The sequence below is a fragment of the Danio rerio genome, chromosome 25 (assembly GCF_049306965.1).
Source record: "Danio rerio strain Tuebingen ecotype United States chromosome 25, GRCz12tu, whole genome shotgun sequence".
In the NCBI taxonomy this organism is placed as follows: domain Eukaryota; kingdom Metazoa; phylum Chordata; class Actinopteri; order Cypriniformes; family Danionidae; genus Danio; species Danio rerio.
The window spans coordinates 31,560,506-31,572,971 of record NC_133200.1 but is presented as its reverse complement, the minus strand read 5'-3'; the positions used below and the strand labels follow the sequence as shown (position 1 = coordinate 31,572,971).

The 12,466-nt window shown below is 35.1% G+C and overlaps 1 protein-coding gene across 2 annotated transcripts in view; it reads right to left on the bottom strand.

Annotated features, from left to right (window-relative positions):
• Window positions 1–5,265: 5,265 nt before the first annotated feature.
• The window catches only part of pkmb (pyruvate kinase M1/2b), a 33,762-nt gene continuing 26,561 nt past the window's right edge, over window positions 5,266–12,466 (bottom strand). For both annotated transcript variants that reach the window (XM_005163113.6, NM_001003488.1), the window contains 3 exon segments: window positions 11,216–11,382; window positions 8,929–9,110; window positions 5,266–5,687 (listed from right to left, as the gene is read on the bottom strand). In XM_005163113.6, the coding sequence (XP_005163170.4) occupies window positions 5,581–5,687; window positions 8,929–9,110; window positions 11,216–11,382 (456 nt within the window). In that variant the 3' untranslated portion in view covers window positions 5,266–5,580.

Sequence of the window (12,466 nt, the reverse complement as noted above, 5' to 3'; positions counted from 1 at the left end):
ACTGACCCAGCCGGGGCTCGAACCAGCGACCTTTTTGCTGCGAGGTGACAGCACTACCTACTGTGCCACCGCATCCATTAATTCAAACACAACTTAATTTATAAATGATTGCGATATGCAAATGTTTACTAATCCCTTGAATCGCCGCATTCAAATCTGCGTTTGATCAAGAAAGAGATTTCGTTTACCACTTTCACTTAGATAAAAAGTTACAACAAATTGAATACAAAACAATAAACTAACAAATTAGAAAGTCTATTAAAGGATATAACATTTTTTTCAAAAATGAAAGTTTTAGCAATTACATTATTTAACCAATGGCTGGCAGCAACCACATCATCAACATAACATAAAAATGTTCCCCTCTGTAATCACTCAGTTTTTTAAGTGAGTTACTGAATCATTCATTAAAAAATAGACTCAAAATAAATATGTGTTATACAACTTATATTTTAAGATTTATAGATTTTACATTACAAGAAACAGTAGCGAAGATCATTTTTCACAGTATTGAATATTTTACCATGTATTTTTATTCAGCAGGATATTTTTTGATTTTGATTTTTATTAAAATTACAGGTTCAATTTAATTTTGTTAAAACCAAATGTTTCTCTTATTACTGTTTTTTTATATATTAAATGGAAAGCAAAATACATTAGTCTCTCCCCTAAAAATGGTCTGAACCGTGACTCAAAAACCGCAATGTAAAAATAAGGCTAATTACTAGGCCAACTTTACAGTTCACAACATTTACTGCAATTTATATATATATATATATATATATATATATATATATATATATATATATATATATATATATATATATATATATATATATATATATATATATATATATATATTCTATAATATAGTCTTACATTTTCACACAAAGTTGCTCACTTCCAGATTAATTTCAAATATTTTATCCAAAGAAATAGTTCACCCAGAAATACAATTCTGTCCTGAAATGTATTTTCTCATTGTTCACTTGTTTCATACCTGTTTTAAACCTTCTGTTGAATGTAAAAGAGATGTTGACAACTAAACAGTTATTTGACTAGCATAAAGAAAGCATTAAACTATACTATATTTAGGAAGTCAATAGTTAATTTCATCTACTATGAAATTAACCATAATCATGTTAGTAAACATTATTTAAACTATCTTCATTTGTAATACAAGAGAGATTTTCATCTCTTTTAATTCAATTCAATTCAATTCAATTCAGCTTTATTTGTATAGCGCTTTTACAATGTAGATTGTGTCAAAGCAGCTTCACATAAATGGTCATAGTAACTGGAACAGTGTGGTTCAGGTTTTAGTGTTTAAGTTCAGTTCAGTTCAGTTTAGCTCAGTTCAGTGTGATTTAATCATTACTGAGAGTTCAAACACTGAAGAGCCAATTCATCGATGCGTAGCTCTACCAATCCTGAACCATGCGAGGCAGTGGCGACAGCGGAGAGGGAAAAAAAACTTCACCTGATGGGAGTGAAGAAAAAAAACCTTGAGAGAACCAGACTCAGTTGGGCACGACCATTTTAATTTCTCCGCTGGCCAAAAGTCTTAATGTATGCATGTATGTATGCATATATGTATGTATGTATGTAAGTATGACTATCTATCTATATATATATATATATATATATATATATATATATATATAAAATATATATATATATATATATATATATATATATATATATATATATATATATATATATATATATATATATATATATAGAGAGAGAGAGAGAGAGAGACAAAATAGGATTTTTATTTCGAGCATTACTTGTCTCCTCAAAGACAAGTAATAAGGGTTTTTTGACACTGCCTCAATCGGAGAGAATCCCAAGGTCATGTCCTTGAGAATGCAATGCACTGTTCTCCCACTTATTGTGCCTTAGATTCCAGCATTTCTAACACTTGATGTGGCTCCAGTGGTGAACTGAGATACCATCGTCCACTTCCCTGAGACAGCAGTGGATCAATCTCCCACTGTCTTTCTCTCCATCCCCCACTAAGCTTGACTGTTTAACCCTTATATCAGTATCATCACGAAATGTAGCATCAAAACCTGTATGTTTCCCTCAGATCTGGTGCTCTCAACAGAGTATTATCCTTCCTAGGATGAAACCAAGCAGAGATGTCTTCTAAAAGAGTGTTGACAGAACAAACCAAAGGGTGAAATGATGTTTATGACAGCTATTATACTTCATTCCCGCACTGGTGCTGATGCTTCGTAAGAATTCCTCTCATCGCGGCTTGATGTCAGCGAGCCCTGCTGGCGAATCAAAGCCTGGCTAAGCCTCACCCTATTTGCATACAAATTGACCAGCTGATCCCTGTCACTCTGACAATGCAGCCAAGGTACACCAAGACTGCAAGCCCTGCTAATTACAGCGTGATCCCGGTATATTAATGCCAAATGGATCCCAGTCTGGAATGAAACCTGATGCTGTGAAGTTCCCCCTAATCGTGGGCCCTTGTGAAACTTTGAGAAGTCGCCCAGTATGTTATGAATTTTAATTGCGCATCAGGACTGCTGACTCACTCTGCATCCTGCACAGAAGATGAGAAGAATCTGCACAGAAGATGGGAAGAAGTCCAGCACACTCCTCCCTGAGAAACATTCTTGGTGTTTTCATTTTGTGTTTTGCTATTTATTACTATCCAAATAAATGAAATGAATATAATGAAGGTAAAAATGAACAGCAATGTGCCTTTGTTTTAATGTGTGCAAAGCAGTCCATTATGTTCAATTACACACTGACCCCTAGTGGTCATTGATTAAAATTATTAAATTATTTGGCTCTCAAAGAAGCCTTTCACATTGCACTTAACCCAGGTTAAAGCCAGCCCAGGGTAAACGGAATATCTCTTATTTGTAGTTTAACGACCCAAGGTATAAAGCAGTGCTAAACGTACTTTTAAAATGACAAATGTGTTCCCTTTAGGCCAGGTTAATTAAAGTTGGAGATAATTTATGTTAGCACCATTATATTTTTAATTCTTTACCTGGGGTTACGAAGCATTGCTTGTGGTATTAACCCCGCATTGCCGAATTTGCCGTGACAAATGCGGTATAGGCTAGCAGCCTAGCAATTACAGTCAAATGCATATTTATTTTGCACATCAGCCATCTTTCTTGAAGTGTCTTATGTTTTAAATTAAGTTTAACTTCCGGTTACAAAATAATACCTACAAATAATCATGTATTATTTGATCATTTATTATAATATATTATTTATTATATAATCATTTATTATTTGTGAATGGGATTTAATTAGATATTTTCTTTTCTTTTGGTCTTTCCTGCTTAAAAAAAAAACAGCTTTAACCAGCCTAAACTGGTTGATTGGTTGACCAGCTTGGCTTTAAAGGGATTTTAGCTATTTTTCAGGCTAATTTCAGCCCTCCAGCCGGGTCTTGTCATGGTCCTGACCTGACAGTCTTGTCTGTCCTGTCAGTGATTAATGTTTCCCTGTTTATCCTGTGCTCATTTACATTGCTGTGTCTTAATCTGTGTTGGCCACGTGCTCCTCTTGTCTTTCCTCCTTGTTTTCAGTCACCCCGCTCTCTAGTTTAGACTTTGTTATCCTGATTGTTTTCACCTGTCTCTCTTGTGCTTTGTTCTATAATGTTCTGTGTGTTCTCATGTCTTTTCTGGTTCATTCCATGTGAGCTTTTCTTGTATCTTTACTGAGCTTTTGGTCTTGCCTGTTCTAGTTCACTTGTCTACTTTTTGTTTGTTTGTAGCCACCACTTTCTTTTGTTTGTTTCTGGTGTTTACTCAATTTTGTGTTCTAATCTTTATTTTACTTTTATCCTTAGAGCCATTGTTCCATTTTCTGTCAGTCCCAGTCTTCATAGTAGTTGATTATTAGTTGTTGTTTGATTTGTTTAAGATTCTAGAAGTCAGATTGCTCAAGTGAGTCTTTCTCTCTTCTAGTATTTATTTTATGTCAAATTTAGTTTAATTATTTTATTGTTTATTATTGCTGCCTGTTTGCTGTCCTGTCTTGTGTCTTAATTTTCCAGTCCTATCCTGTGTTCTGACCTCCCTGGTCTGCCAGCCTGGAGTTGACTTGGCTTGCTCCAGGTTCTAGCTCTGGTTTTGACCACTGTTGCTTCTACTACTGGCTGGCTGTTCATTTTAGTACCATCTTGTCACTACCACTGGCTTCCCTGTGTTGGTGCCCCTACCGTTTGGACCTTGTCATCCCCTTGTGTCTACTTGTGCCTTATTCTGTCAATAAACCCCCTTATATAATTCACTGCTGCAACTGGGTCCATTTTCTTGCAATCACCCATGACAGGTCTTAGCTGGTCAGGCTGGAAGATGACCAGCTTGACTAGGCTATCCAAGCTGGGAGACCAGCCAAAATGTGAAAGCTGAAATCAGGCTGGAAATGACTGAAACCAGCCTGGAAATGGCAAAAACCCCTCTAAAATCAGGCTGGTCGACCAGCTAAACCCCTGGGTTAAGCTGTTTTTCCCCAGCAGGGTTATTTAAGGTATTTCTTATTAAAAATTTTAAAATTACAACATTGCAAGACATCAACAGGTGTTCTGTTTTGGGAGCGTGCTAATTAGTTAATTGTAATATGACTTCAATGTTGATTCAATAGCTTGCTGAACAGTGAAGAGAAAATAACAATTCATTGTACCCAGGTTTTAAATGTCGACTATTTTAACGGCAATCACATCCATACCTGTCACAAAGCACTATCGTTTGTGGGTGAAATACTTCCAGAATTTTTTTTTACCTTGTACCTTACCTTTTTCCTTAAACTACTCGCGTGGAAAAACACTCGACCAGTGGGACAAGAAACACTCTTGTGGCACGCGGGTTTATGCAAACTTCGCGCTGCGGTTGTCCAATCAGCGACCCCATATGCAAATAATCTATATGAAACAGTATAAATGGTCAGCGTTGTAATATCCTTCATTATTTTAAAATGACTTGTAAATTGTAAACAATGAACTCAGTGTATTGTTTACCTGTGATTCGGAATAACTATTTAAAGTAAAATTGACATTCCATTTGAAGTAGCCAGACAGATGTTCCACGTCTATTTGCCATCAAATACGCATATTAATCCCCAAACATTCAACATATAAGGTAGAAGAGAAAAATGAGAAATGACATTGAACTGACCTAATTGTCGGGTTTCTGTATTTTCTATTTAGTCCACTGGGTGGCGTTATTGTGATATTTGCTTTTGCCAATGCCTTATAACTTGAGAGCACATTTAAACTCAAAGTCAACAAAATGATATGATGTTTAATTATTTCAGAATAAACAACAACAAATAACATATAGGGAAAAATAATGGAATTAAATATTTCAGGATACAAAAATGTCACTGGAGACACATACAGTACAATGCGGATGAAAAGAATTTCCACGTGGGATGAATAAGGATTAAAAAATGCTGGGAGTTTAAAGCATGTGAACCACACCACATATCTGCTTTTGAAAGTTAAACAGCTTAATTTGGAGAATGAACAGCTGACAAAATGTTTGCGTATGAATATATAGGGTGTTGGGGGCAGGGGTACAGTTCATGAGGTTGAGCTCAAGGCACCACAACGATGCGCATGGTGTTGGTGTATCCAGATCCTGGACGCCAGCCTGTGACGACGATGATAACATCACCGGACTTGAAGTACTTCCGATGCTTGCCTGAAAATTAATAAATAAGAAAGACCTACATATTTAGTGGCATATTTAAAGTAATAATATCAAACTCTTTTGACCACACATAAGCCACCGTTGATGGATCACTGCAGTTTTAGTACACACATTAGCTTTAAGATTAATCTTAAAGGTTTAGTAGGTTAAAAAGTCTCTTCGTATCATGATAGCAATCATTAAATTAAGTGGTCCAAATGTATATGTTTTTTTAATATACGGTGGAAGTGGTGTAGGACCAAGAAAAGTTCATCCAATCAAAATTATTGGTCCGAACATTACGATTGGCTGTTCTACCTACCTCTCAAAATATGTAATTCCATAACAATGCAGACCCTGTTTGCACAGAAATGATTACATAATCTGCGCATTCACAAACCCAGTTCAGACAGAGAATGGCAGGCAAACGTCAACAAGCATCTTTTCTAAAGTTTGGTTTTGTACTATAAAGTTTTCTCTTTGGTGATTGTTAAGTGATGTACAGTATTGACCACATTCTTCAATGCAGAAATGTGCTCGTTTTCGCCATAATTTTAGAGCTTCGATTCAGTTGCCTATGGGAAAAATGATTAGGAATAATAAACCACAGAAAAAAGTTTTATATATAATTTGATAATAAATGCTACAAACAAGTGTTTGGATAACTATACAGACAAAGTAGAATAATAAAATAATAAAAATATCGGTTTGCAACACCAAGCAGCTTAACGAGCAGTTTTTAACGTTTAAAAATGTATGAAAGTGAATGAGACCGGAAGTCTCGAGCCAAAAAGATTATGTTTTAAGATTATGTTAAAATATTAAGATTAAATGGCTGCACCCGCTCTTACATGAAGAATAAGGTGAAATGTCGTGTTATTTTTTAGCATTAAATTTCTCATTTGGGTGATAGTTAACCGAAAAATACAAAACAAAATTCACCTTTTAGTTACCCTCAAGTGATTTCAAACAAAAGGTTTTGTTGTTGTTGTTTAAACAAAAAAGAGATACTTTAAAGAATGCTTGAAACAGTATGAAAATAGTTAGCAAATTAACGGTTGTATGTTTACAAGTAGGCATTGGACGATAACCGTTTTTAAGGTATATCGCGGTTTGGAAAAGTCAAGGTTTTAAAACCGCCAAATTTTCTGCTATACTATTTCTAAGATATGTGTAAGATTTTTATCTTCTTTTTTTTTATTTTTTTATTTATTTATTTATTTTATTTTTTTAGGACAACAGTATCTCTAGCAAAAAAATCTGTGTTTTTGAAACAAATGAAAACAGCAGAAGTCAATGGCTGCGTCCAAAACTGACTGCTACTCAGTAGGTACTGCATTTGAATTTAAACGTACTACTACGGCCATTAGAAAAGTACGTTCTATACAGTTTGAATGTAAAAAGTAAATGGAATTCGGACGTACTACATCCGCCATTTTGTCATGGTCACGTGACCTATCTGCGTCAGTTGGGTCGCCTCACTTCCATTCATGAATTCTCTCACACTCTCTCGCATTTTGGGATAGCGCAGCGTGCATGGGATGCGCACTTCAGAATCTCGCCGGAAGTAGTAAGTCATCCAGGTACTTCTCGCCTACTGATTTTCGAATTCTATGAATTCGGACATACTACTCGGCTCGCATACTGATTTTAGTATACTATATAGTATGGAAGTATGCGGTTTCATGCAAACTCCACACAGATACGCCAACTGAGCCGAGGCTCGAACCAGCGACCTTCTTGATGTGAGGCGACAGCACTACCTACTGCGCCCATGCTTCGCCCTTATCAGAATTTTAAAAACTCAAACAGGTTTAGAGTAGGTGAGTAAATGATGGAATTTTTTATAAGGGGGAATGGGGCGGTGGGGGTGAACCAACTTTTTACAGAGAGATGCCCAAAGTAGGGCCTGCGGGCCAAAATTGGCCCATTTGTAACCTTTGATTTGACCCACCATCCCAACTTAGAGGATAGTGAGAATGATGTAGAGCACAGTTGTCAAACTCAGTTTCAAAAGGGCCGCAGCTCTGCACAGTTTAGTTCCAACCCTAATTAAGCATACCTGATCAAACTAATTGAGTCCTTCAGGCTTGTTTGAAACCGACAGGTAAGTGTGTTGGAGCAGGGTTGGAACTTAACTGTGCAGGGCTTCGGCCCTCCAGGAATTGAGTTTGACACCCCTGATGTGGAGGGTTGGGCCGAATGTAATTTTTAATTTGACGTAGAATTTTTTTGTTAGTACGAGGTCCCTTTCATCAATGCTAGCTGCTTTAATTTGTTAGTTTTATTGCTGAGTTACAAAAAAGCAACAAGGACAAAAAGTAGTGTAATTCTGTTATAAATTAGATTGTTTTGTGTTTACTGTAAATAGTTCATTATAAAATGTAATAAAAAATACTGCATTAGTTTAATATAAAGCAATGTTTACTAGTCATTTTTAAATATTTGTAAATAGATTAGCAATTTAGCCATGGCAACTATATTTACCTTCAGCCCACTAGCCTCAAACAAGTTTGGTTTTTGGCCCTTCAAAAAAAAAAAAGTTTGGGCACTCCTGCTTTAAAGCAACCCCAAATTTCATAGTGACAACAGCCAATCACATCTAGTTTGTACCATGACACCATGACACAGAAGAAGTAAGAGTAGTGTAAAAGGATGTATATAAAGCACTCAGGATTTCCACCCATGATATTAAGCTTTTCCTCCACTTTGATATTTTGGTATTCTCTGACACTGCACAAATGTGATTGGTTAGCATCTGCACTACTATTAGCATTAAGCTATCTAATAGCATGATGCCCCTGCTGGTGCTTCTGCATCGAGTAACAAAGGCAACACAACTTGTTGCGCTTTCTAAACAGGGTGTTAACCATCCATAAAGACCCATTCACCTCATGAACAATAACTACTGTATAAACATAACTATATTATCATCCATATTAGTGTCTGTTTATTATGAAATATGCACTACAATTTTACTAAATTATAAATTATGTTTCTGCCGATGGGTCACATTTGAATGTATTTGGATTGGCTGTAAGTGTTTTATTGTTCATTAAAAGGTAAATTTGTTATCATTATCATTCCTTGTTGTCATAATCATTATATGATAGTTGTGGATAACTATGGTGTATAGTAGCTGTTATGCTAATGTCAAAATTCAGACTAGGAATTTTCTAATTAAGATCTACATATTATAATTACACCAAAACTTTTATCTATGACAATAAACCAAGTAAAGTTTTCTGATTACCGATCTCCAGTGCGAAGCTGACACGGAGATCCACATCCTCAGCCCATATGTCATTGGCAGGCTTGGTGTAGAGGATGGGGATGACGCCACGATACAGGTGCAGCTGCCGAGATGTCTGACCGTTACGGGTCACAGCCATGATAGGAGCACGAGGCCTGTATCTGGACAGCAGCTGGGCAGACCTTAGGAGGAACAGTTAACAAAAACAAACAATTATAATAATGATAAAATAATATTAATAATTCAAATCATCATTTATATTATTCATCCTTAAATTAACCATGTATAGTAATTAAAGTGCACTAATGTTATAAGACATTGTTCAAAACATTAGTTATATTTGAATACAAACAATAAATTTTTTTATTTATTACTAACAGTATTAATGCAGGGTTTCCGCAAATGTAAGACTTTTTTAAAGACCATTATGAATGAAATTTCAGACTTTCACAAGGCAAAATGCTAGGAATGTTTTTGTAATGGCCAGTGAGTTTTTATTTTATTTGCCCTAGTAAAATAAAAATGTTATTTCTTAGCCACATATTTTAAATAATGAGTCGAAACAAGCAAACTTCAATTATATACATACATTTTTATTAGTAAAACTTCTCTTTAAAAAAAAGACAAGTTTTAAAAACTATAAAAAAATTAACTTTACGTACAACATCCAGTTATTCATAAATACATGGAGAACTTTTAAACAAATGTTATTGTAAGGTTGTAGAGAAAGGTAATTAAATCGTATTAGTTGATAGGGTTAATAAATTTTAGGAATTTAAGACCTACAAAATCATTTTTCAGTCAATCTAAAACTTTTTAAGGCCTACATTTTTTTTATTTAAGACATTTTAAGACCCTGCGGTCACCCTGTAATGTGTACAGTATTAGAAATTAGCTAGAATATAGTTTCCTTTGTTTATTTATATAATTAAAAATGATTAAATAGTAGTAAAAATTATATTATTATTAAGATATTCAAAATAATATTATTGTTAATATTAATGCATTTATTTATTACCATATAACTTGCTTTTTTTGTTTAGATTTCTATAACCACAATAATTAAACATTGTGATTACTACATTAAAATTAATTTATTCATGTATAATAATAATAATTAATATTATTATTCTATAATATTAAAGTCATAAGATTCTATAGTTTGTTTAAATTAATGTAAGATTCAATGTAAAATATGTATAAAATAATAGCATGATTCACATATTTTCAATTTAAAATAATTATTTAAAAATTATATGGCATGATTAAAATAATACTGAACAAAATACATTAAGAACTTTAAAAAAAAAGGTAACAAAAAGTTATTAATTTAAGATGCAATAATAAATAGTTGACTGTACATAATCCCACTTTTAAAAGTTTAAGAACTTTACCCAACTTTAAAAATGCTGATTTATGCTGAAATTACTATTAGCAACTAAAAAGCAACATTGCCAATAATCATACATTACAAAGTAATAATAATACAACTAAACCAATCAGGAATTCTAGATTGCTGCCCATTAAGTCCTGTACATGAGCCCCAGAGAGTGTGCACTTTTGCCTCTATGTGGCACAAGTGGATATGGAGTTTAAATTAGCCTATGAAATGTCAAGGTTCAGGCCTGCAAAGGTCAGACCGTTTCACTCAGTGCAGCAAGATGCATCTCAATCAGCCACAAGGCAAAACATACAATATAAACTAGTAAATGCAGCTAACTTCAGTATACATCTGATAAAATAAAGTTTGGATGAATGAAAATATCTCTAAATGGGATAGTTCACCCAAAAATAAAAATTGTGTCATTTACTGTTCTCATCCAAGTTTTGTTCCTCTGATGAACATAAAATAAGATATTTTGAAGAGTGTGGTAAACCAGTTGACTTCCATATTATCTTCTTTTCCTACTATGGATGTCAATGATTAGTTTTCCAACATTCTATTTAAGCTCAGCAGAAAACAGACCATGTTTAAAAAGACCTTAGGGCCATTTTTTGGGTAAACTGTCTCTTTAAATAATAGCACAGGTGTCTTACTATGATTTTTATTTACCAATTGAGTAATATCTGATTTTCAGTTATTGCACCTTTTTTCTTTACATCTGTTTTGAAATAATTAGCAACGTATAAAGCACTATAGAAATAAAAAAATGACTTGACGATGTATTCATATGTTTTATGATCTTCAGTTCATGCACTCGACACTTGGTTAAGGTCACTGCACCTAATATTAGCATGTGTGTAAATGCCACTGTAAGCCTTTCGGGTTATTCATAGTGTCTCTGACCTGCCAGTCTTGGTGAGGCAAATAATGGCGCTGGCACAGCACTTGAAGGAGGCTTCCACTGCGCCAACGGCCACAGACTCAGTGGGATCACGGGTCAGATGGGAGGTACGACGAAGCTCTTCGAACAACTGCCTGTGGAACATGGCGGCTTCGGCTTCACGGGCGATCTGATGCAACATGTAAAAAGGACACACAAAAAAAGTACAAAAAACGTATTGTCCTGTTAAAGATGCTGTATTTGGGAGTGACTTTTAACTTTTACCACTGTGTGCAAGCTAGTCAAAGGTGAGCTCTGCTGCAACAAACCACCCTTGCACAGCGCAAGCCATTGAAATGAATGGGTTCATAGAGCAGTGCTTTCCATGTCCAGTGTGAAAGCCACTTCACTGCACTATGGCTGGAGGGAGAGCGAAACCTGCATGCTAAACACTGTTGGACAGTTTGGCACAGCATAGCCTTTTATTGGCTCAAATATTTTTCAAATCACTGAAACGTATTAGACCAGGGTGTTAAACTCAATTCCTGGATGGCCACAGCCCTGCAGAGTTTAGTTCCAGCCCTGTTTAAACACACCTATCGGTATCAATCAAGTCTAAAGCACACCTAAAACATTGAAATTAGTTTGATTAGGTGTGTTTAATTAGACTTGGAACTAAACTGAGCAGAGCTATGGCCCTTCAGAAACTTAGTTTGACATGCTAACTTACTGTAGAAGCATCTCAAACTCACACTTATTGAAGGAAGAAATTGGCAGCAACTGTGAATGTGCAACAACTTTAACTACAAATGAAACACTAAACAAAAGTATCTATCTGGAGCTCCTCCACAGAACTAAACACTTGTTAAACACTTTAGCCACCGGCCTTGCTCCTTTCCCACGTTTCTTGGCGCTACCCACACTCGTTACTGCTACCAAGCCAACCAATCACAGCCTCAGGCTTTGCGTATTCGCAATGTTTAGTTACATTTTTGAGAGGTGCAGCACCAGGCTACAGCGAATGGTAGGCAACTGTGTAAAGGCACCACCAGACCATTGGCTCGCACTTGATGCAAAAATCACAAATGTACAAATGAAATCAAAACTAACCGTATGATTTTGTTAGCTCATATTGACAGTTTTGTGGTGAACAATTCATGTCATTAAGAAAAAAAATATTTCCCCTTATAATCTAAAACTAATAATCTGAAAATGCAACTGTTTTTATTTCAGTTAAACTCTCCGATTAACCAAATAACCCCTCCAATTGTTAG